Source organism: Astyanax mexicanus, chromosome 13 (assembly GCF_023375975.1).
Source record: "Astyanax mexicanus isolate ESR-SI-001 chromosome 13, AstMex3_surface, whole genome shotgun sequence".
NCBI classification, from domain to species: Eukaryota; Metazoa; Chordata; class Actinopteri; order Characiformes; family Acestrorhamphidae; genus Astyanax; species Astyanax mexicanus.
In genome coordinates, this window is record NC_064420.1 from 50,440,628 (window position 1) to 50,466,942 (window position 26,315).

A 26,315-nucleotide genomic window follows, 5' to 3' on the forward strand; every position below is an offset into this window, starting at 1 on the left:
CCCTGTATTGCTCCTGTCCTCTGTTCTACATGTCTCCCCCTCTCTTTCTCTCTCTCTTTCTCGCTGGTGAGAGCGGTATCGAGCTTGTTGATGGGAGTGGTTTAATTATTTAGTACAGTCTTAAACTAATCCATTTGGAGCACCCAGATGCTGTTTTATTGGGCAAATGCGGAGATAATTGGATGGAATCGTTTACTCTGGGCTCTCTGTGTCGAGGGACTGAATGAACTTCACCACCACATAATCTCCAGAAACAAGTTCCGACTGCAATCGACATCTACACTGCAATCAGCATCGAGCTTTATCTGCACTGTTCCAATTAAAACCAGCGGAGGAAACATGTGGAAACATCATGCACAAGTCGTTTGGAAGATTTCCAGAGGAGTCGGGAAGTCATCATAGGACTTTGAGAAGTGGTATGGTCTTGAAGTTGTCATCTCGTTAGTGCCAGCACCATTGGCAGACATCTGCATTACGTTGAACTACATATACTGTATTCAGACCATTACAATGACTCCCTTTGGTCTTCATTACAGCTGCGGCTCAGCCAACAAAACCCCGGGTGGATTTTTACTTTCTGGACCTGAACTACCCATCTCTGTATGTAAGTAACTATAGGTTTAAATAGGATCTCCGGTGGATTTGGTGTTTTACAGAGACTCTAAGACTAGATCAGTGGCTGAACTGCACTTAGCAGGGCATTATTACACATGTTGTAAAGTAACTAATTAATGTTACTAATGTTAAAGGTCTCATTCCATCTCGTTTCATGCTCTGGTGATCCGGTATAACGCTGCTTTAGTCTGGTGGAGAAGTGGGTGAGGAACACCGATTTCGGCTCTTGCTCATGAATATTCATACATGCAAACATTTCGCCTCTGATTGGCTAACAGCACTGCGACACCAGGAGGCAGCGAGACGGACAACAATTAGAAACATTTTTAAATAAAGACATTTTTACACTAATAACAGTCTTTGCAATGTCATATGTTACTTTATAACTTATGTAATAATGCCCTGCTAAGTACAGTTCAGCCACTGACCTAGTCTTAGAGTCTCTGCTGTAAAACACCAAATCCACCGGAGATCCTATTTAAACCTATAGTTACACACAGAGGTGGGTAGTCCAGGTCCAAAAAGTAAAAATCCACCCCGGGGTTTTTGTTGGCTGAGGTATTTGGAATAAAACTCCGGGGTGGATTTTTACTTTTAACTAGTGTGAACAGAACTGTTCTAAACATCTAAACACCTGTCTATCTCAATTATACTTGGCTGGTGTTTTTCCTCCATAGACTAATTCTAACCATTTGTTTCTTAGCTCTGAATTACTGGGTAAAGTATATAAACACTGATGTGTTATTCGCACAAATAACACAGCTTCAGCTCTGTCTGTGGGCGGTCCCGAGCCGAGGTGGGCGGGGTCATGAATACTAATTCACGAGTTGATGTAGACATGGTGCTTTTCCTGATCGACTTGTTTTTCTCGTTTTTTAGCTACTGCAGACAATGAGTTACACACTGCTTCTGTATGTGTAGATCAATAAATATTACATATATGAGTCTAAATTTATAATAACTTATAATTTATTGTTCCTTCTGAATAACAGAATTACAGTCCCACACTTCCGTCTGGATGCAGATATTTTTGTGATGATGTGTTTAGCTGACATATATTTAGAATTTCTACTAATATAAAAATCACCATATGTTTGTGTGTGTGTGTGTGTGTGTGTGTAAGCTGTGAAAACGGATGCAGAGGAATGTGGGACGGACACAAATATGAATTATTGATGAGAATGGTGGAGGTGTTGGCAGTGCCACCTTGGCACATGCACACACACACACATACACACACACACATACACATACACATACACATACACACACACATACACACACACATACACACACACACATACACACACACATACACACACACACACACACACACATACACACACACATACACACACACACATACACACACACACATACACACACACATACACACACACACATACACACACACATACACACACACATACACACACACACATACACACACACATACACACACACACATACACACACACACACATACACACACACACACACACACACATACACACACACATACACACACACACATACACACACACATACACACACACACACACATACACACACACATACACACACACACATACACACACACACACACACACGTATGCATGCACCCTTCCCTCTTAGAAAGAACAAAGACGCAGAAATGGGTGCATATGTGCCCTGTGTGGGTGGGTGGGGGGTGGTAGGGGTTCTGTGTGTGTGTGTGTGTGTGTGTGTGTGTGAGAAAGCATCTTTCTAGGCCGGCTTAGATTTCTATGTTTCTCTCTGAGCTGTCGTGTCATCTCCCTCAGATCAAACACACCACAGTGACACACACACACACACACACACACACACACACACACACACACACACACACACACTCACACACACTCACACACACACACACACACACCATCTCCATCAATACACTTTAACTGAGATCATCCTTCCATTAGCACTGTTCATACACACACACAAGAAGCACAATAAGGTGTTTCCAATAAAATGGCCTGAGACTGTGTAGTAGGTGTTTCTAATAAAATGGCCAGTGAGTGTACAGAAGTGTTTTTAATAAAGTGGCCAGAAAGAATTCATGGTAAGTGTTTCTAATAAAGTGGCCAGAGCTTGTATAGAAGGCATTTCTAATAAAGTGGCCAGTGAGTGTATGGTAGGTGTTTCTAATAAAGTGGCCAGAGAGTGTATGGTAGGTGTTTCTAATAAAGTGGCCAGAGAGTGTATAGTAGGTGTTTCTAATAAAGTGGACAGAGAGAATTTATGGTAGGTGTTTCTAATAAAGTGGCCAGAGAGTGTATAGTAGGTGTTTCTAATAAAGTGGCCAGAGAGTGTATGGTAGGTGTTTCTAATAAAGTGGCCAGAGAGTGTATGGTAGGTGTTTCTAATAAAGTGGCCAGAGAGTGTATAGTAGGTGTTTCTAATAAAGTGGCCAGAGAGTGTATGGTAGGTGTTTCTAATAAAGTGGCCAGAGAGTGTATAGTAGGTGTTTCTAATAAAGTGGCCAGAGATAATTTAGAGTAGGTGTTTCAAAAAAAGTGTCTAGAGAGTGTATAGTAGGTGTTTCTAATAAAGTGGCTAGTGTGTGTATTGTAGGTTGGCTGTTTCTAATAAAGTGGCCAGAGAGTGTATAGTAGGTGTTTCTAATAAAGTGGCCAGTGAGTCTATAGTAGGTGTTTCTAATAAAGTGGCCTGAGAGTGTATAGTAGGTGTTTCTAATAAAGTGGCCAGTGGGTCTATAGTAGGTGTTTCTAATAAAGTGGCCAGTGAGTCTATAGTAGGTGTTTCTAATAAAGTGGCCAGAGATAATTTAGAGTAGGTGTTTCTAATAAAGTGGCCAGAGAGAATTTATGGTAAGTATTTCTAATAAAGTTTAAAACAAAATGTATTGTCAAATGTGTTTCTAATAAATTGGCCAATAAGTGGAAGCAACAGTTATAGTTGGTGGTTCTGAAAAAAGTGGCCAGAGAGTGTTTAGTAGATGTTTCTAATAAAGTGGCCTGAGAGTGTATAGTAGGTGTTTCTAATAAAGTGGCTAGAGAGTGTTTAGTAGATGTTTCTAATAAAGTGGCCTGAGAGTGTATAGTAGGTGTTTCTAATAAAGTGGCCAACACAATGTATTGTCAAAGGTGTTTCTAATAAATTGGCCAATCAGTGGAAGCAATGGTTATAGTTGGTGTTTCTGATAAAGTACACAGAGGGTGTATAGTAGGTGTTTCTTATAAAGTGGCCAAAGAGTGTATAGTAGGTGTTTCTGATAAAGTGGCCAACACAATATATTGTTGCAGGTGTTTCTAATAAAGTGGCCAGTGAGTGTATAGGGAGTGTTTTCCATTAAAGGGCCAATTAATGGAAGCACACATAATGCCGGTAGGTGTTTCTAATAAATTGGCCAGTGTGTAAGTGGAAGCACAAGTCACAGTAGCAGGTGTTTCCGATAAAGTGGCCGGAGAGTGATATTAATGTGCTAATAGGCGGTGTATTAAGTCATACACAGAACAAAGAGTGTGAATGAAAACCGAACAGTCGGTTTAGTGCCGGCGGTTCCTGTTTTTCGCTGGTTGTAAAAATCTTAAGTGTTTTTGTGAAACTGAACACTACTGGGAACGCTGATATCGAGTTATATTACAGTAAACTATGGGCTCAGCTGGCATCAGAACTGGGCATAATTCTCCCATAATCGAACCTGGAAGCCTGAACAATGGGGGTCCTTGGAGTTACGGGCCCCTGGATTCCCCCGTTCCCCGACCCGTCTTTGTATCATTGTTTGGAAGTCAGTCGAGGAAGATCTGAATCTGTCATCAGCCTTTTCAACCACTGTTCCAGGATCAGTCTGCAGCCGTACTGCAGGATGCCAGCGGCTCGTAAAACTGATACACAATACCCGCGCTGAGGGATGGCATGCAACAGGATCCCAGCGTTCCCACTAAAACCCAGCGGGCAGGAAAGCAGCTCAGAGTACGGCGACGGTTCAGCCAGAAATCAGAATTTTACAGATTCCGCTCCTAACATCAAACGAACACATCTAAGACATGCTCGGCTTTAAGGTTTAGTTGGAGTTCAAAATGAAGGGTGCTATTTAAAGGTGTTTATCCAGCTTTTGTTGGAGTAACTGTCTCTACTGCCAAAGAGGGAATGCTCTCTACTGAATTTCAGGTGTTAGGCATCAGGTGTTTCTAAGTGGCCAATTACTGGAACCCCACTTATAGTGGGGTTAAAATGTCCAAATGTTAACTGTTTTCTGTGTTTTCAATATATATTTTCTGAATGTTAATTTAGGATTAAGGTTTGGTTGGTCATCATTCTGTGAATCATTCTCTTAGACCATTGTTCTTTTTTAAGTAGCCATAAATACTGCCATACTGTCAAAACTGTTTTTAATGCAAAAGCTGAAAAAATAAATTAGGTTTAGGATTATTTTAGAAAGATGTGGATCTGCTACGAAGTTCTGATGTATAATCCGAGTGTATCTAATAAGATGAGAAGCGATGGTGATGGTGGAGAAGGTAGTGGAGGGTGGTGAAAGGTGGTGATGGAGAAAGTGGTGGAAGGTGGTGGACAAGGTGGTGATGGAGAAAGTGGTGGAAGGAGGTAGAGAAGGTGGTGATGGAGGAGGTGATGGTGGAGAAAGTGGTGGTGGAAGGAGGTAGAGAAGGTGGTGATGGAGAAGGTGGTAGTGGAAGGTGGTGATTGAGAAAGTGATGGATGTAGTAAAGAAGGTGATGGTGGAGAGGGTAGTGGAGGCTGGTAAAAGGTTTTGACGGAGAAAGTGGTGAAAGTGGTAGAGAGAGTAGTGATGCAAAAGGTGGTGGTGGTGGTAGAGAAGGTGGTGATGGAGAAATTGGTGGAAGTGGTAGAGAAGATGGTGATGGAGTAGGTGATGGTGATGGAGAAGGTGGTGGAGGGTGGTGTAAGGTGGGTACCAGGAGACAGAGTGGAGTTTAAACGGCTGCCAGTTCAGCTGTTGCTTTGTCATAAATCTGCCTTTTCTCACGTTTTGCCTGGAGACTGTTTGCATTAATGGGGTAGTGGAAAAGGCCCGGCGCTTTGAGGAAACGAAACGGCCGGTTAATCAGTCAGCCGCAGCCAGGTGTGTGTGTGTGTGTGTGTGTGTGTGGCGTTCTCAGAGGGAGCGGTGGGCTCCAGCTGAATCCGAATCACCAGCGGCTAATGAAATGATCATTATTGTGAGTAAAGTCCAGTGATTCACCACGAGAGGCTCTAGGAGGAACGAGAAATGTCTTTAAACTGAGAGAGAAAGAGAGAGAGAGAGAGAGAGAGAGAGAGAGAGAGTGAGAAATACCTGATCTAGTGCTGGAAGATGCAGCCAAAATGTATATTACAATATATGTATTTATTTTGGTTGATGCAATTTCATTTCAATATTCAATATGAACAGTAGTCTATAGTGTTCTGCCCTTTGAGCTTGAACGTGGTTGTCAGGGCCAGACAGGAAGGAGACTGGTGCAGATACAATAAAATAACTTTTATTAAAGTTATAGAGTAAACAGGGGTAGTCAACAGAAACAGGGTCAATACCAAAAATGCACAGTGTAGAGAAACCATACCATAAACGGAGGACAGTCCAGAGTTCATACACGGAAAGGCAGTATCACAGGTTAGGCAAAAATCCAAAGTACAATAAACAGTCCAGGTCATACACGGTAATCCAACACAAGGGAGCAGGCAAAAATCAAAGTCGGTAGAAAACAAAAACAGGATCATACACGGAAAATAGCAAGGGCAAGAGAAACGCTTTGTATTGTAGGATTTACCAAACAGATACTCGGCGAGGTGTGAGCGTGAGCATGGTCCTTAAATACTCTGAGTAATCAGTACTCGGGGCTTCCTGGTGGCGTCATGTGACGTGACATGTGATCGGGAGTGTGTGTTGTGTCATGGAGTGGTGCGTTCTGGGTATTGTAGTTGTTACTGTGAGAATCGCAGATAGAGCTGGATGTGGGAGACACAGACGTGCTTTCAGCACCAGACATGACAGTGGTGAACTGATGGCAGATGAACATCAGTCAGTAACAGATGGTCTTACAAGCCAGATGTTATTCTTATCTATCTATCTATCTATCTATCTATCTATCTATCTATCTATCTATCTATCTATCTATCTATCTATCTATCTATCTATCTAGCTAGCTAGCTAGCTAGCTAGCTAGCTAGCTATCTACACTGTAAAAAGTGAAGCATGGAGCTGTTCATTCAAGCTAATAAATATGATTGAACACATAGTACAATTATTGACTTTATTGTGAAACTCAACCTTTTTGAATTTTGATGTGTCAATTTTGATTCAGACTAAATTAATTACAATTCTGAAGGAAATAAACCAAATGTTTTGGTTCCACTGAAATCATACTCGAAGAAAAGAGATAAGGATGTAATATTTTTAATTTGAATCAAACATGAATTGCGCATGCGCACTGTGGAGCACGGGAGAAGTTGTAGAGAAGTGCTTCAGAGCACTGAGGGAGAGAGGGAGAAAGTGCCTGAACGCGCTCGCGAGAGAGAGAATGAGAGAGGGAGAAAGTGCCTGAATGCGCTCGCGAGATAGCAACGCATGCTTATGGTATTGTGGCGTCGGGACTGGAGGGGGGGCGGAAGGAATTATGGGAGCTCACCCTGTTGGGGGAAGTGGGTGTTTTTCTGCGTGTTTATGTTACTGTTTATCCCAGAGTTTCATGTCATGTTTTATTATCACTGTTCTAGTATTATTCATGTAGTTATCAGTTATGTGGTTGTTTTGTGCCTCACCCTTTGTGTGTTTTCTGTGTGTGGGAGTGGGGTTAGCTGCGTTGGAGCTGTAGTTAGTTTCACTTTCAAAAGTGGAATCCCATGTAAATCCAGCTCTTAGTGTCCTCCTCAGAGCAAAATAAAAAGAGCAAGAGAGCGTTGAAACGAATCTCGCTGGTAATCCGTCCTCTTCCACGCCACAGTAACTTCTGGAACTTCTGAATATGCTGCCATGTTTTTTTTTTTAAGTTTGGTTCAATTTAAATGTATTAGTTTGGTTCCGAAACTGAAATGTAAAGAATTTAACTTGGATCAAGGTGAATAATTAATATTGGGTCGAGTGAAGTAATATGGTTTATGTCAAAATAAAATAATCAGGTTGTAACAATTGACTTTATTTAGATTGAGTGAAGTCAAATAGTTTAGATGCAACAAATGGACATCAATTTTTTTAATTTGAGCAGGGCTACACTTTTTACAGTGTAGCTATCTATCTATCTCTTTGTCTGTCTATGTATCTGCCCATCCATCTATCCAACTGTTTATCTATCTACCTACAGGACTATCACTCTCTCTCTCTCTCTCTCTCTCTCTCTCTCTATCTCTCTCTCTATATTTTTATCTTTGTCTTTCTTTATCTTCCTTTCTCTACTCTTCCTTTTACTCTTAATCTCCTCTCCTTTTTCAGTCCATTTCTCCCGCTTTACTTTCTTTCTGCATTCTCTCTCTCTCACACACATCTTTCTCTCTATATATATCTTTTTGTAATCTCTCTCTCTCTCTCTCTCTATATATATATATATATATTCTCTCTCTGTTTTCATATATCTATTCTCTCTCTCTCTATTCTCTCTCTTTGTATCTCTCTATTCTTTTTCTCTCTCTTTTGTATCTTTATTGCCTCTCCCTCTCTTTCTGTGTCTCTGTCCCTTTGTATCCCTCTATTCTTTCTCACTCTGTTCTTTCTCTCTTTTTGTATCTCTACTGTATCTCTCTTTATTCTCTCTCCCTCTATCTCTATATCTCTACTCTCTCTTTTCTCTCTTTTTCTATCTCTATTCCCTCTATTATCTCTACTCTTTCTCTCTGTATCTCCCTTAATTCTATCTCTCTCTCTCTCTCTCTTCTCTCTCTCTCCCTCTTTCTCTCTCTCTCTCTGTATCTTTAAGTGGGATGTTCTGCAGTAGGAGGGATTGAGCGCGCGCTCTCTCTCTCTCACTCACTGACTCGCGCTCGCTCGCGATAGAGTGTGTGTGGTTGGTCGGTCGGCTGCTCCTCGGCTCTGTGAGCGCGCGCGTGCGTGTGCGCGGGAGTGCGTGTGTGTGTGTGTGGATGCGTGTGAGCGGGAGTGTGTGTGTCGCTCGCTCGCGCTTCTCTCGCGCTTTCCTCCACCTGCAGCGGCAGTTTTGTGCGCGAGACACTCCGCGCGCGCACAGAGAGAGAGAGGAGCGTGGAGCCTAGCGGCGCGAGCGCGGGAGAGAAACAACGGAGATACGCCGGGAGAGATAGGAGCGCGCGCGCCTGGAGGAAATAATATATTTTTATATATTTCTGAATCTGTGTTTTATCGCGTGTCACGAGCGCGAGGATGATCGGGAGCGGTTCACTCCGGTTCTTCGGATCCGTGCTGCTGCTGGTAAGTTGCTCTACGCGTGCTTTTGTGCTTTTTGCGCTTTTGCGTTTCTTTTCCCCACGCGGGAGCATCGCAGCGGGGGATACCTGAGCGCGAGCCCCTTCTCCGCTCTTCACCTGCATGCATGCGCTTAACTGGCGTTAATACTTCGCCGTGCACGTGAGCATCCCCTTCTAACCCAGAAGCATCAGGAGCAGCGTGCACAGGGAGCGTTTTATTAACAAATAAACAAATAAACAGCAGATAAAAGCAGGTAACGCGCGGGCTCGCGCCACTCAGCCCGTGCATCACTGCGCTGGGAGTGAATAAGTGCTGATTTGGTGGTTTTTGCGCATTGGATCCGGACTCCCTCTCCGGCAGCGCTCGAGCTCCCACTGACCCCCTCCTGCAGAAGCAGGGGTGCAGTGGAGGATAAGACCGGGAAGAACAACAGATTTAGGTGGATTTCTAATGGGGTGGCACGAGCGTTCATCATGCAAACTGCAGAAAAAAGCCGAATCAGAAAATACTGTGTACTGCTATTAGATTAACAGAGAGAACAAGGGATGTGGAAGTTGTGGATTCGCTGCTTTTTTCCTGTAGAGTTCAGCTTTGTCCTGCAGAATAAGGGATACAAGAAGGTGTTGCATAGCCACATTTTTAAAAGGTTTAAAGCAATGCACTTTTTGTGCATTTTCAACATATATTCTCAAAATAATGATTCAGAATCCATGGGAATATATAAACCATCACATTTAAATACACTTGTGGGATGTTGCAAGCATGCAATGTTGAATAGAATGAGTTAAAACAAGCTTTACTTTTAGCATTTTTAGCAGATATTGAGAATTACTCAAGATATTGCTTACTCAAAACCCATGGAATCATCTATACCACAACATGTATTCACTCTTAACACAGAGGAGTTGCTCTTTTCTGCAGAATAAGGGATAAAAAGAGATGCAATGTTGGATAAAATGGGTTAAAACAAGTATTTTAGTGCATTTTCAGCAGATATTGAGAATTTATTGACTCAAGATCCATGGAACCCTCTATACCACCACATTTATTCACTTTTAATACCGAGGGGTTGCTCCTTTTTTGCCGAATAAGGGATACGAGGAGGTGTTGCATGTAGCCTTCTTCTGGCAATCAAAGTGAGAAATGAGATGTTAAAAAAATGTTAAGGTTAAAGCATGCGTTTTAGTGCATTTTCAACAGATATTCTCAAAATAATGATTCAGAATCCATGAAAATGTATAAACCACCGCGTTTAATTACACTTGTGGGATGTTGCAAGTATGCGATGTTTGATAGAATGAGTTAAAACAAGTATTTTAGTGCAATTTCAGCAGATATAGAGAATTTATTGACTCAAGATCCATTTATTCAATCTGAATACAGACAGTTTGCTCTTTTCTGCAGAATAAGGGATAAGAAGAGATGCAACATTGGATAAAATTGGTTTAAACATGTATTTTAGGGCATTTTTCAGTAGAAAGTGGGAAAATAGAGATAGAGGATCTATGAAAGCATGCAGAACAATGTGTTTGGTGGCTTGAGATCCATGAAACCATCTATGCCACCAAATTTATTCTCTCTGGAAATGGAAATGTGGTATTTTGGGAGATTTTGGCATGTGCAACATTGTTAGAAATGTGTTTAAACAAGAGTTTAATTGTCTTTTCTACAGAATAAGCAAAATAATGAATCAGTGAGTTGGATGGAATGAGTAGATAGCGTGAAGTTTAAGCAGATAGTGCTGAAGAATCAGTGGGAGCGGGATAAACCAGTATGTTAATCACATTTAATACAGTGGTGTTGCTCTTTTCTGCAGAATAAAGCATGTAAAGAGATGTTGCAAGCCTGTAATGTTGGATAGAACGAGTTAAAACAAGTATTTTAGTGCATTTTTAGCAGATATTGAGAATGTATTGACTCAAGATCCATGAAACCATTTATACCACAACATTTATTCACTCTTAACACAGAGGAGTTGCTCTTTTCTGCAGAATAAGCTATAAAAAGAGATGCAATGTTGGATAAAATAGGTTTAAACATGTATTTTAGTGCTATTCTTGCAAAAAAGTTGGAAAATAGTGATACAGGATCCACAGGATCCACAAAAGCATGCCGAACAATGTGTTTGATAAGATTTAATACAGTGGTGTTGCTCTTTTCTGCAGATTAAGGGATGAGGGGAGATGTTGCATTGCTTTTTGTGGCAATCAGAGTGTTCAGTGGGTTAAAATCGGTTTTAATAGTTTGTTTTCGCAAATATTGGGAAGTTAGTGGTGTGGGATGAATGGAAATATGTTAAACCAGTTTGTTAATCACATTTAATACAGTCTGGTTGCTCTTTTCTACAAAACAGGGGAAGAGAGATGATGTTGCATTGCTTTTTGTGGCAATCAAAAAGGTTTAATGTTGGAAAAAATTGGGTGAAGTGCATTTTAATGCTTTGTTTCCGCAGATATTGGGAAGCTAGTGCTGAGGGATGAGTGGAAATATGTTAAATCAGTCTCTAAAACACATTTAATACAGTCTGGTTGCTCTTTTCTACAAAAGAGGGGAAGAGAGGAGATGTTGCATTGCTTGTAAAGGTATTTTTAGTTTTTAGAATCTTACAATTTTAGAATAAAAGTGCATTTATTGGTGTAGAATCTGTGAAAGCATAAGAAAAAACATTTTAATCACATTTAATACAGTGGGATTGCTCTTTTCTTCAGATTAATGGTTTATTACTTGGAGTTTATTGATTTAGAATCAATGAAAGCATGTTTTAGGAGAGTCTGACTTGAATATACGTTAAACAGAACGTCTAATATTGGTCAAAATACGTTTTTTTTCAGCAGACATTGGGATTTAAGGAATTTAATGATACAGCATCCAGAAAAACATGGATATCAGTAGGTTAATCACGTTTAGTACAGTGTTTTTGCTCTTTTCCACAGAATAAGATAGGAGAGGAGATGTAGTGTTGGAAAAAATGAGTTAAAATAGGTTTTAATGCTTTGTTTCCGCAAATATTGGGAAGTTTGTGCTGTGGGATGAGTGGAAATATGTTAAATCAGTCTCTTAAACACATTTAATACAGTCTGGTTGCTCTTTTCTACAAAACAGGGGAAGAGAGGAGATGTTGCATTGCTTGTAAAGTTTTTTTAGATTTTAGAATCTAAAAATTTTAGAATAAAAATAGAGTAAAGTGCATTTACTGTGTAGAATCTGTGAAAGTATGAGATATAACATTTTAATGACATTTATTACAGTGGGATTGCTCTTCTCTTCAGATATATGATTTATTACTTGGAGTTTACTGATTTAGAATCAATAAAAGCATGTTTTGGGAGATTTTGACTTGAATATACGTTAAACAGAACGTCTAATATTGGTCAAAATAAGTTATTTTTTCAGCAGACATTGGGATTTAAGGAATTTAGTGATACATCATCAGTAAAAGCATGGACACCAGTATGTTAATCACGTTTAATACAGTGAAATACAGTAAAAAGTATGAATAGCATGTTTTTTGTGTGAGATTTTGGCTTGGCTATAAGTGAAGTATGAAGAAAATGGTATTAAATATGCATTTTAAAGCTTTTACAGCAGATAATGGAAATGTATCAATCCAGGATGTATGAAAGCATGCACACCAACACTCATAAACACATTTAATAAGGTGGTGGTGATCTTTTCTGCAGGTGGAAATAGAAAAGATGTCAAGATGAATTGGGAATTTTGGTAAAAATGTAGAGTAACATGCATTTAATTCTATTTTTTGCTTAATAAGAGAATTGAGAGGGTTGTTTTATAACTGTATGTGACAGAATTTCTGCAATATAGAAAAAAAGAGATATAATTTGCATTTTAATATTTTTTTTCAACAGATCAATGTAAGAATCAATGAAAGCATGTTAAACCAGTACGTTTAATCACATTTAATTCAGTCTGGTTGCTCTTTTCTGCAAAATAAAGGATGTAAAGAGATGCATTGTTGGATAAATAGCACTCATAATCAATGAAAGCAAGTTTTAGAAGATTTTGGCTTGGGTAAATGTTAAGCAGAACGTCTAATATTGGTCAAAATGGATCAAAATATGTTTTTTTTTGGGATCTTTTCAATTTAAAAATGGTTAAAACCCATTTTCAATGTTTTGTTTGTGCATATAGTGGGAAGTTAGTGCTGTGGTTTCAATGGAAGCATGATTAAACCAGTATCTTATTCACATTTAATACATTTAATAGAATGAAGGTTGCATTTATCAGCAGAAAGTTTGAGTTTTATTGATTTAGAATCAATAAAAGCTTGTTTTGGGAGATTTTGGCTTGGCTATACGTTAAACAGAACAATGAATAGTTGTCAAAATGGGTCAAAATATGCTTTCAGGTGTTCTCTTTTGAGAATTTACTAGTACAGCATCTTTAAAATTAACGATTAATACAGGATGTTGCTCTTTTATGCAAATAAAAATGGAAAGTTGGTATTTTAGACAATTTTGGCTTGCTTGTATTTTAAGATAATTGGGTAACATTGGGAAAAATGTGGAATAAAATACATTTAATTCTCTTTTCTGCTTAAAACAAAGAGAAGAGAAATCAGTGTTGGGTAAAATGTTGTATATAAGTAGTAAAAACATGCTTTTTAATGGTTTTATCAGCAGATAATGACCAGCTAGTGATACAGTATTCATAAATGCATGTAAACCACTATAAACCTGTATGTTAATCCCGTAATTTAATGCAGTAGGCATGCTCTTTTCTGCAGCATAAGAGATGAGGGGAGATGTTATATAGCTTTATGTGTCAGAAAATGTCTGCAACGTAAGAAAAAATAGATGTAATGTGCATTTCAGTGCTTTTTTTTAACAGATCAATGTAAGAATCTATGAAAGCATGTTAAACCAGTACGTTTAATCACATTTAATTCAGTCTGGTTGCTCTTTTCTGCAAAATAAAGGATGTAAGGAGATGCATTGTTGGTTAAATAGCACTCATAATCAATGAAAGCGTGATTTGGGAGATTTTGGCTTTGGTATATGTTAAGCAGAATGTCTAAAATTGATAAAAATGGGTCATAATATGCTTTTTAGTGCTTTTTTCAACTGATAGAAGAAATGTAGTGATGGAAGCATGTTTAACCAGTACGTTTAATCACATTTCATACAGTCTGGTTGGTCTTTTCTGCAGGATAAAGGATGAGAAGAGATGTTGCATTGCTTGTTGTGGCAAACAAAAAGTGTAATGTTGGGAAAAAATTGTGTAAAGACCATTTACTGATCTAGTATCCATGAAAGCATGTGAAATAGCTTTGTAATCATGTTTAATACAGTAATGTTGCTCTATTCTATAGAATATAATAGAATATATTCAGAGCTAGGTGTAACAGAGTTTTAGAAATGGTTAAAATACGCTTTTGTTCTGTGTTCTGGGTTGGAAAAAAAGTGTTAAAATAAGTTTTAATGCTTTGTTTCCGCAGATATTGGAAAGTTAGTGCTGTGGAATGAGTAGAAGTATGTTAAACCAGTTTGTTAATTACATTTAATACCGTCTGGTTGCTCTTTTCTTTAGAATATAATAGAATATATGCAAAGCTGTGTGAATCGGAGTCTGCGGTAGTTAAGAAATGGGTTAAAATACACTTTTAATGCTTTGTTTCTTCAGATATTAAGAAGTTAGTGGTGTTGGGATCAATGAAATCATGTTAAACCAGAGCATTAATCACATTTAATACAGTTTTGGTGCTCTTCTCTAAAGAATATAATAGAATATATGCGAAGTTGTATATAACTGAGTCTGTTATAGCTGTAAAAAATGGTTAAAATACTCTTTTTAATGCTTTTTGTCAACATTTAGTGGAGCATAGGAAGTTAGTGCTGTAAAATCAATGAAAATATTGTTTAAGCAGTACATTTATTATTTAATTTAATACAGTGGTGTTGCTCTTTTCTGCAGAATAAGGGATGAGGGGAGATGTTGCATAGCTTTTAGTGGCAATCAGTGTGTTCTGGGTTGGAAAAAATGAGTTTAAATAGGTTTTAATGCTTTGTTTCTGCAGTTATTAAGAAGTTAGTGTTGTGGAATGAGTGGAAATATGTTAAACCAGAGCATTAATCACATTTAATACAGTCTGGATGCTATTTACTTTAGAATAGGGGTGGATTTTATCAGCAGATAGTTGAAGTTTGACCAAAATAAGTCAGAATATGCATTTTAGTGGGGTTTTTTACAGACATTGATAATTTAGTGATATAGCATCGATAAAAGCATGAACAAAAGTATGTTAATCACATTTAATACAGTCTGGTTGCTCTTTTCTGCGGAAAATAATAGAATAAATGCAAAGCTGTGTGAAACAAAGTCTACAATAGTTAAGAAATGGGTTAAAATATACTTTTAATGCTTTGTTTCCGCAGATATTGGGAAGTTAGTGCTGTGGGATGAGTGGAAGCATGTTAAACCAGAGCAACAATTACATTTAATAGAGTCTGGTTGCTCTTTTCTAAAGAATTATGGTTGATTTTATGATCAGATAGTTGAATTTTTACCAAAATTGGTCAGAATATGTATTTTGGTGTTTTTTATATTAGGAATTTAGGATATTTGGAATTTAGTAATACAGCCTCTATAAAAGCATGAAAATCTGTTTGATAATCATGTTTAATACAGTGTTGTTGCTGCTTATACACTGTAAAAAGTGTAGCCCTGCTCAAATTAAAAAAATTGATGTCCATTTGTTGCATCTAAACTATTTGACTTCACTCAATCTAAATAAAGTCAATTGTTACAACCTTATTATTTTATTTTGACATAAACCATATTACTTCACTCGACCCAATATTAATTATTCACCTTGATCCAAGTTAAATTCTTTACATTTCAGTTTCGGAACCAAACTAATACATTTAAATTGAACCGAACTTAAAAAAAAAACATGGCAGCATATTCAGAAGTTCCAGAAGTTACTGTGGCGTGGAAGAGGACGGATTACCAGCGAGATTCGTTTCAGTGCTCTCTTGCTCTTTTTATTTTGCTCTGAGGAGGACACTAAGAGCTGGATTTACATGGGATTCCACTTTTGAAAGTGAAACTAACTACAGCTCCAACGCAGCTAACCCCACTCCCACACACAGAAAACACACAAAGGGTGAGGCACTTACACAAAACAACCACATAACTGATAACTACATGAATAATACTAGAACAGTGATAATAAAACATGAAACTCTGGGATAAACAGTAACATAAACACGCAGAAAAACACCCACTTCCCCCAACAGGGTGAGCTCCCATAATTCCTTGCGCCCCCCCTCCAGTCCCGACGCCACAATACCATAAGCATGCGTTGCTATCTCGCGAGCGCGTTCAGGCACTTTCTCCCTCTCTCATTCTCTCTCTCGCGAGCGCGTTCAGGCACTTTCTCCCTCTCTCCCTCAGTGCTCTGAAGCACTTCTCTACAACTTCTCCCGTGCTCCACAGTGCGCATGCGCACTTCATGTTTGATTCAAATTAAAAATATTACATCCTTATCTCTTTTCTTCGAGTATGATTTCAGTGGAACCAAAACATTTGGTTTATTTCCTTCAGAATTGTAATTAATTTAGTCTGAATCAAAATTGACACATCAAAATTCAAAAAGGTTGAGTTTCACAATAAAGTCAATAATTGTACTATGTGTTCAATCATATTTATTAGCTTGAATGAACAGCTCCATGCTTCACTTTTTACAGTGTAGCAGCTTATAGATGAAGTTTGAACAAAATTGTTAAGAATATGTGTTTTAAGTTTTTTTTTACAGACATTGGGAATTTAGTGATAAAGTATCCATGAAAGCACGTGATTTATCGTTTTTAATCACATTTAATACTTTTCTGTTGCTTTTTTCTGCAGAATAAGGGATGTGTTTGAGAGGGAAAGTCTGAAATGTTGGAGATAATGAGTTATTTCAGCATATTTTAGGAACTTATTGAGACAGAATTAATAAAAAAATTAAAAATAGCACATTTAATCAGGTTTAATACAGTGGGGTAATTGTATAATTGGTGTTTTGTGCAGTTTTGACGGGTTTGGATGTTAAGCAGAAGGGGTAACATTGGTAGAAATGTGGATTAAAATGTATTAAGTCTCTTTTATAAGTGATAAAAGGAATAAAAGTCAGATAAAATGGGTTGAAATATGTGTTTTTATGTTTTTTAGTAGATAGTACCTGATACAGGCGTAGCGTTTAATTCTCTTTTCTGCAGAATAAGAGGGTGATGTGGGACGGGAGGTGATGATGTGCTGCTGTGTGTGAAAATATGCAGTGTAGAAAATGGGTTATTTCAGCAGAAATTGGGAATTTAGTGGTGTGGGATCTGTGAAAGCAGGTAAACCAGCACATTTATTCACATTTTATACAGTAAGATTGTTCTTGGAAATGGAAAGTCTGTGTTTTTGGATGATTTTATCTTATGCTTTGCTTATTTAATTCTGTTTTCTGCAGAATTGTGGATGAAATAAAACACTATTGGACATAATGTTGGACACAATGGTTTAAAACATGTGTTTTAGTGCTTTTATCAGCAAATTTGGGCAATTTAGTGCTTCAATATGAAGGAAAACAAGTGGAGAATATATTATAATACAGAACCAGTCAAAACATTGGACACAACTTACATTGAAGAAACACCTGATGAGTCCTGATGAGTGCCAGTTCCATCATTATAACATTTTTGATGGTCTTTGTAGTGACTGCACTTCAGGATACTTTATTGAAAAGTTCTTAAAATAGGTTTTTCAGATTGACTGACCTTTTATTGTATTTTTTATCTTTGTTTAGTTGAGTAGTTGTTGTTTCTCATAACCTGGATTAGAACATTACTCAAATATTCACTATTCACTGTATACCTGTAACTCTACCTCTTCACTTTAACTGATGCTCTCAAACACTTACAGTTAGCATCACCAGTTAGCCGTTAGCCATCTCCATTAACATCTGCAGTCTGTTAGCATAGCTAGCATCGGCCCGACAAATGCGTTCCTGCATTGTGATTGTAATAAGTAACTAACTCAAGTGAACTACAGCTATAATCCACATCTAATATCAAACCACAGATCCTCCCCACTCTAACCAGCTAATCCACTACGCTACCTGTCAAAATAAAAGTCTCCTCCGCAACCAGTGCCAAAAAATGCCTTGTATTTAATATTTACGTATTTAATATTTAACTTTTTAAGAAATATTTAACAAAAATTTAAATATTTAATTTGAAAGGAAACTATTATATGTGTATTTGTATATAAAATGTGTTAAATAAATGACTTTTAAATGCATTTACATTAAATGCACTTGTGTATACTCTTCAAAAAGCTGTGTGGTCTGTTTCAGCCTCATTATGTAACCTTAATCATAGTACTAATAATAAACTAAAAGTATCGGTATTTGTATTGGTATCGGCAATTTTATATCAGTTTTATATCGGAATCGGATATAATCTATATCGGAGCTGAAAACGTGTATCGTCCCATCATTAATTAATAGTAATTATTGCATTAAGGATTATTATAAATCTATGGTTATTATAGTGTATATTAATACACATATACAATCAGTGAGTTTAGAGATCATGATCGACCATCTTTATTCTTAATATTATTATTTTTGTAGCTAAAGAAATACATTGCTGCCGCACCAGCAAAGAAAACACATATATACACACACAAACACACACACAAACACACACAAACACACACACACAAACACACACACACACACACACACACACAAACACACACACACACAAAAAAACTCAGTGATTTATTCACTGGTTTATTTATTTATTTTTTTCGTCAGCCTTTAGAAGTTGACTTCTTATATAGTGCAAGCATCAGAAACACCCACACACACACACACACACACACACTCACACACTCTTTCTTTATATGAATGGTCATGGACACAGACACAATCGGGAATGTGTTGCAATCAGAGTCGTGGTGTATCAGGGTCACTGTAGCCCCTGAAAATCAATACAGTCAGTGGAGGATATACACACATACACACACACACACACACACAAACACATACACACACACACACACACACACACAAAGATGTGAGTATGTGTCCATGATCATAGATACAAAGAAAATGTGTTTATTTATTTATTTAGAAGTTTGTATAGTGTGTGCGTCAGACTGTGAACTCATCCAACTGTGAAGAAACACATATAGAATTACTTACTAAACAGTAAAAAAGTGTTAAATTATATTATATTTTACATTTTTGAACATCTCTGCTGGATTTTCTCAGTCAGTTTTATGAGGTAGAGTCTCCTGGAATTCAGGCTTTCAGTTAACAGCTGTGCTGAACTCATCAAGAGTTAATTACTTGAATTTCTTGCCTCTTAATAAAGTGTTTGAGAGCATCAGTTAAAGTAAAGTAGTGAAGAGGTAGAGTTACAGGTATACAGTGAATAGTGAATATGATTATGAGAAGAAACAACTACTCAACTAAATAAAGATAAAAAATAGTTTAAGAAAAATGAAAGTCAGTCAATCAGAAAATAAGAATTTTAAGAACTTTTCAAGAAGAAAGTCGCCGCCAAGACCATTAAAAATGTTATGATGATGGAATTGGCACTCATCAGGACCGCACCAGGAAAGTGTGTTTGTGACGAGTGTGTGTGATCTGTGTGTGTGTGTTGTAGGGGATGTACGTGGAGCTGCAGGTGAAGGCGGAGTGTAAGGCTGGATTTTCTCAGAGTTTGTACACACTGCACCTCTCAGCGGATCTGCTGCAAGACCCCACTGTCCACCTGCCCACAGGTAAGCCAGCTTCCCTTTAATTCCTGCTGATTTACCCCTTTAATACATGCTGATGTATCACTTTAATGGCCTTTAATTTATTTCTTATCACTTTAGTGGCCGTAGTTATATACCTGTAATAGGTTCTGATGTATCGCTTTAATGGCCATGGTTATATACCTATAAAAAGTGTTGAAGTATCGCTTTAATGGCAGTGGTTATACACCTTTAATAGATGCTGATGTATCACTTTAATGGCCATGGTTATATAGCTTTAATAGGTGCTGATGACTTGCTTTTTAGGGTGAGGTTTATTCCTTTAATGGTGCTGATTTATCACTTTAATGGCCATGTTATAAAGCTTTAATACATACTGATATATCACTTTAATGTCCATGGGTATATACCTATAATAGGTGCTGATGTATCACTTTAATAGCCATGGTTATATACCTGTAATAGGAGCTGATGTATCACTTTAATTGCCATGGTTGTATAACTTTAATAGGTAATGTATCACTTTATTGGCCATGGTTATATACCTATAATAGATGGTGATTTATCACTTTAATTGCCATGGTCGTATAACATTAATAGGTAATGATGTATCACTTTTTTGGCCGTGGTTATATACCTATAATAGATGGTGATTTATCACTTTAATTGCCATGGTCGTATAACATTAATAGGTAATGATGTATCACTTTTTTGGCCGTGGTTATATACCTATAATAGGAGCTGATTTATCACTTTAATGGCCATGGTTATATAGCTTTAACAGGTGCTGATGACTTGCTTTAGAGGGTGTGGTCTATACCTTTAATGGTGCTGATTTATCACTTTAATGGCCATGTTATATAGCTTTAATACATACTGAGGTATCACTTTAATGGCAATATGTTTTCATATTTGGCAAAATTTTCACTTTATTGGCCATGATTATATAGCTTAAATTGGGTCCTCATTTATCATTTTATTGGCCATAGTTATATAGCTTTAATACAAGCTGACTTTTCAATTTAATGGCCATGGATGTATTTCTTTAATAGATGCTGATGTAACACTTTAATTGTTATATAGCTTTAATAGATGCTGATGTAACACTTTAATGGTTATATAGCTTTAATAGGTTCTGATTTATCGCTTTAATATCAGTGGTTATATACCTTTACTATGTGCTGATTTACCACTTTAATATCAGTGGTTATATACCTATAATAGGTGCTGATTTATCACTTTATTGACCATCTTTATATACTTGTAATAGGTGCTGATGTATCACTTTAATGGCCATGGTTCTGTTCCTTTTATTTGTGCTGATGTATTGATTTAATGGCCACTGATTAATTTCTTTAATGGGCACCGATTTTTCACTTTAACGGCCATGGTTATATACCTTTTAATAGGTGCTGATGCATCACTTTAACGGCCATGGTTATATACCTGTAATGGGTGATGATTTATCGCTTTAATGGCCATGGTTATATAGCTTTATTAAGTGCTTATTAATCACTTTATATACCTATATATATGGTTATATACCTGTAATGGGTACTGCTTTATCGCATTAATGGCCACAGATTTATTTCTTCAGTTGGTGTTGAATTGTCCCTTTAATGGCCATCGTTATATACCTGTTATAATAGGTGTTGATTTATCACTTTAATGTCAGTGGTTATGTACCTGTAATAGGCGCTGAATTATTACTTTGAATGCCTGGATATATCTCTTTAAAAGGTGTTGATTTATCGCTTTAATGAGCTTGGTTATATATCTGTAATGGGTACTGATTTATCACTTTAATGGCCACAGATTTATTTTTTCAGTTGGTGCTGAATTGTCCCTTTAATATTAGTGGTTATATACCTGTAAAAAGTGCTGATTCATCACTTTAATGGCCATGGTTATATCTCTTTAATCAGTACTGATTTATCACTTTAATGTCAGTGATTATATCTCTTTAATAGGTCCTGATTTATCTGTTTAATGGTCGTGGTTTCATATCTTTAATAGGTGCTAATTTATCACTTTAATGACCATGTTTATATAGCTTTATTAAGTGCTTATTTACCACTTTAATGGTCGTGGTTATATACCTGTAATGGGTGCTGATTTATCGCTTTAAAGGCCACAGATTTATTTCTTCAGTTGGTGTTGAATTGTCCCTTTAATGCCATCATTATATACCCGTTAGACCTGGGATTTATCACTTTAATGTCAGTGGTTATGTACCTGTAAAAGGTGCTGACTTATCACTTTGAATGTCCCGGATTTATCTCTTTAACAGGTGTTGATTTATCACTTTAATTGTCATGGTTATATCCCTTTAATTAGTGCTGATTTATCACTTTGATTACTCAAAGTTATCACTATTGATTATATTATATAATTGATTATATACCTGTAATGGGTGCTGGTTTATCTGTTTAATGTCAGTGGTTTTATATCTTTAATAGGTGCTGATTTATCACTTTAATGGCCATGATTATATCCCTTTAATAGGTGCTGATTTATTGTTTTAATGTTTTAGTTATGTCTCTTTAAATTATTTACTTTAATGAGCATGGTTTATCGCTTTAATAGGTGCTGATTAGTATCATTAATAAGAGTGGTGTTATATATTTTATGGGTGCTGATGTGTATCTCTTTTATTGCAGTGGTTTTAACACTTTAATGGATGCTGTTGGTTTATCACTTTAATGGGCGGTGGTTTATCACTTTAATCAGAGTAATTTTGTTTATTTAATATGAGCTGATGTATCGTTTTAATTGGTGTGGTTTTATCATTTTAATGGGAATGTTTTTATTTTTCTTTAATGGCCTTTTATTTGTCACTGGATGCTGATGAACCCTTTTAATGGTGCGGTTTTATCACTTTAATAAATGTTCATGTGTCGCTTTAATGGGCGGGGTTTATTAATTGAGTGGGTGTGGCTTTACCATTAATTGGTTGGATATGGCAATATTATTTTCGCTTTAATATGCTGATTAATTTCTTTAATGGACGTTAATTTATCATTTTAATGGATGCTGATGTATCTCTTTAATGGGTGTGGTCTTATTGCTTTAGTGGGCGTGGCTATGATGTAGTGGGCGTGGCTTTACTGCTGCTTTGGTTCTACTGGGGCATTCAGAATGTGTGTAAAACAGAAACACATGTACAGTATCAAATCAACACACACACACACACACACACACACACACACACACACACACACACACTCTCACACACACACACACACACACACACACAGACACACACAGCGCCCACATTCTTGACATCTGTAATTCCTTCATAACGATTAAGTACCTTAACATCAACACACACACACACACACACACACAGACCGCTGAAATGGAATCCAGACGCCGCAGTCTGGGACTGTGTGCTATATGTGTGTGTGTGTGTGTGTGTGTGTGTGTGTGTTCTCTGCAAGGCTCAGGATGGAGCTCAATGATGTACAGTACCAGTCAAAAGTTTGGTCACACCTTTATATTCAGATTTTGTTCGGTCCTGATGAGTGCCAGTTTCATCATCGTAACTGAAATTAGTTTTGAATTGATCTTCATTGTTTCTTTCTTTATTTTCAGTATCTTTTTTATTTATTTAGTACTTCTTGCTTGAACATTACTCAAATCTTCACTATTCACTGTATACCTGTAATTCTACCTCTTCACTACTTTACTTTAAAACTGATGCTCTCAAACACTTTATTAAGAGACAAGAAATTCAAGTAATTAACTCTTGATGAGTTCAGCACAGCTGTTAACTGAAAGCCTGAATTCCAGGAGACTCTACCTCATAAAACTGACTGAGAAAATCCAGCAAAGATGCAGCAAAACTGTACAATATAAAACATATTCTGTTTTTTTTTTAAGTTTACAAAGAAATTCCATATTTTTTTCCTCATAGTTTAGATGAGTTTAGTATTAATTTACAATACGATGAAAAAACACTGAATTTAAGGTGTGTCCAAACTTTGTACTGTTCAGCTACAAAACGTTACACTACATGTTGTGTGGATTTGCTTGCATTCAACAGCAAGGTTAATGTTTTTTCCTATCTGCTCTAGCTAGTCCTATTCTTGTGGCAGTACCTCTTTATCTACAGCCTTTGCTCACTAATATTTGGACTCACGGTGGTTCTCTGAAGCTTGGTTCTTTATTGGTTAAGGATGATGATGTGGGTTCTGTTGTTCCGCCGGTTCTCCGCTCTTTGTTCTCACAGTGTTGCATTTATTCAATCAGCCGTCGTTGTTTGTTCGGCCAATAGAGCAGGAAATCTAATCGACGCGCGGCGCTAATCTCACGCTAACGCTGCCAATCCACGCTAATTGGAATCCTCCATTGATCTGCTTTGATTTTCTTCTGTTCTGCGTCGCTCTGTATCTATCGGCGAGTGAACGCAGCCTCCCAGTCAGAAGTTTAGGCTTTACTTTCTGTTTCAGAATGTTTTAGAACTAATCAGCTGCTGATCTTTACTAATTTCACTGATTAATTATAATTAATAATCATTATCTAAAGATATGTGGCTCTTTGGGCTTTATAAACCAAAGCCAAGCGCCATAAAATACTAAATAAATCATAATTACTATGTAATTTATAGTACTTGGAATTTCAGAGTGGATAGTTGCTACTAATTCTGGATATAGTTGTAGGTGTTTCCAATAAAGTGGCCAGTATTTGAGTGGAAACACATGTTATAGTTGTAGGTGTTTCCAATAAAGTGGCCAGTGTGTGAGTGGAAGCACAAGGTTATAGTAGTAGGTGTTTCTAATAAAGTGGCCAGTGTGTGAGTGGAAGCACAAGTTATAGTAGTAGGTGTTTCCAATAAAGTGGCCAGTATGTGAGTGGAAGCACAAGGTTATAGTAGTAGGTGTTTCCAATAAAGTGGCCAGTATGTGAGTGGAAGCACAAATTATAGTAGTAGGTGTTTCTAATAAAGTGGCCAGTGTGTGAGTGGAAGCACAAGTTATAGTAGTAGGTGTTTCCAATAAAGTGGCCAGTATGTGAGTGGAAGCACAAGTTATAGTAGTAGGTGTTTCCAATAAAGTGGCCAGTATGTGAGTGGAAGCACAAGGTTATAGTAGTAGGTGTTTCCAATAAAGTGGCCAGTATGTGAGTGGAAGCACAAGTTATAGTAGTAGGTGTTTCCAATAAAGTGGCCAGTGTGTGAGTGGAAGCACAAGGTTATAGTAGTAGGTGTTTCTAATAAAGTGGCCAGTGTGTGAGTGGAAGCACAAGTTATAGTAGTAGGTGTTTCCAATAAAGTGGCCAGTGTGTGAGTGGAAGCACAAATTATAGTAGTAGGTGTTTCACTGGATAATTCATAGTGGATGTTGAATAATTCCCAATAGACATTGAATCATTCAAATAAATATGGAACAATTCATAGTGGATACTGTATCATGTCTTTTAGATGGTAAATAACTGATAATGTTTAAAAAATATTTGATATTAAATAATTAGTTTTTTTAGTAGTAACTAAATATCCCATATTAATACTAAATAATTCATGGTAGATACTGAATAATTCATAGTGGATACAGAATAATATATAGTGGATAGTAGCTACTAATTCATTGTAGGTACTGCATAATTTATAGTGTATACTGAATAATTTCCAATATGTATTGAATTATTTAAAGTAAGTAGGAGACAATTCATAGTGGATACTGAATCATTAGTTGTAGATAGAGCATAATATGTTGTTTAAACCTAATCACAAGTGTTTATTCTAGTGTTTATTACTGAATAATAAATCCCTATAGTTCATAGTGGATCACACATTATTTATAGTAGATAAGGAGTAATTCATAGTAGATATTGAATAATTCTTCTTAGAAACACTGAATACTTAATAGTGGGGCCTGGATAATTTATAGTAGATACAGATTAATTAATAGTGGACACTAAATAATTCATAGTGGTTCCTGAATCATTTATAGTAGATAAGGAACAATTCATAATTGATACTGCATCATATATAGTAGATAAGGAATAATTCATAGTGGACACTGAATAATTCATATTGAGTACGAAATCATTTTAAATTAATGCTGAATGCTTTTATAATGAATATTAAATAATTCATAGTGCATTGTAGGTGGTGAAATCAGTTGATATTTAGCTCATTTATCTCTAAGATCTGGATTATTTGACAGCGAGCCACATTTCAGCCCCCAGAGTGTGACCTTTATCCCTGATTAAGTGTTGTTTTTAATTAATTACCATAATGAATTATTTGAGAGTCTTCACAGATATTGATTATATATATAATAAACTCTGATGTGATTTTAATTTGAGTTGGTTATTGTGGTTTAAACACATTAGTGGGCGGAGCCTGGATAAGTCACTCATAGTGCTTTTCCACCAAAAGAACTCTTGAATCAGTTCTGTTCAGCCATGGTTCTACTGTTACAACTCCGTAATAGTAGAATGATACCTATACACACATATACAAATCAATTCAGATTATCCAATTTACCTGATTTACCTCCATGTTTTTGAACTGTGGGAGGAAACCAGTGTCCCCAGGGAGAACATGGAAACTCCA

General features: G+C 37.0%; 1 protein-coding gene across 2 annotated transcripts in view; it reads left to right on the top strand.

The window, feature by feature from the left end:
* LOC103042003 (cadherin-4) overlaps positions 1-26,315 on the top strand; it is a 626,601-nt gene that overhangs the window by 89,719 nt on the left and 510,567 nt on the right. Inside the window, exons 1-2 of one of the 2 annotated variants that reach the window (XM_049463120.1) lie at positions 8,609-9,001; positions 19,663-19,780. In XM_049463120.1, coding sequence (XP_049319077.1) covers positions 8,954-9,001; positions 19,663-19,780 — 166 coding nt within the window. In that variant the 5' untranslated portion in view covers positions 8,609-8,953. Of the gene's footprint in view, positions 1-8,608; positions 9,002-19,662; positions 19,781-26,315 lie in introns of those variants that run through there. The other variant, XM_049463121.1, reaches the window with a different exon arrangement.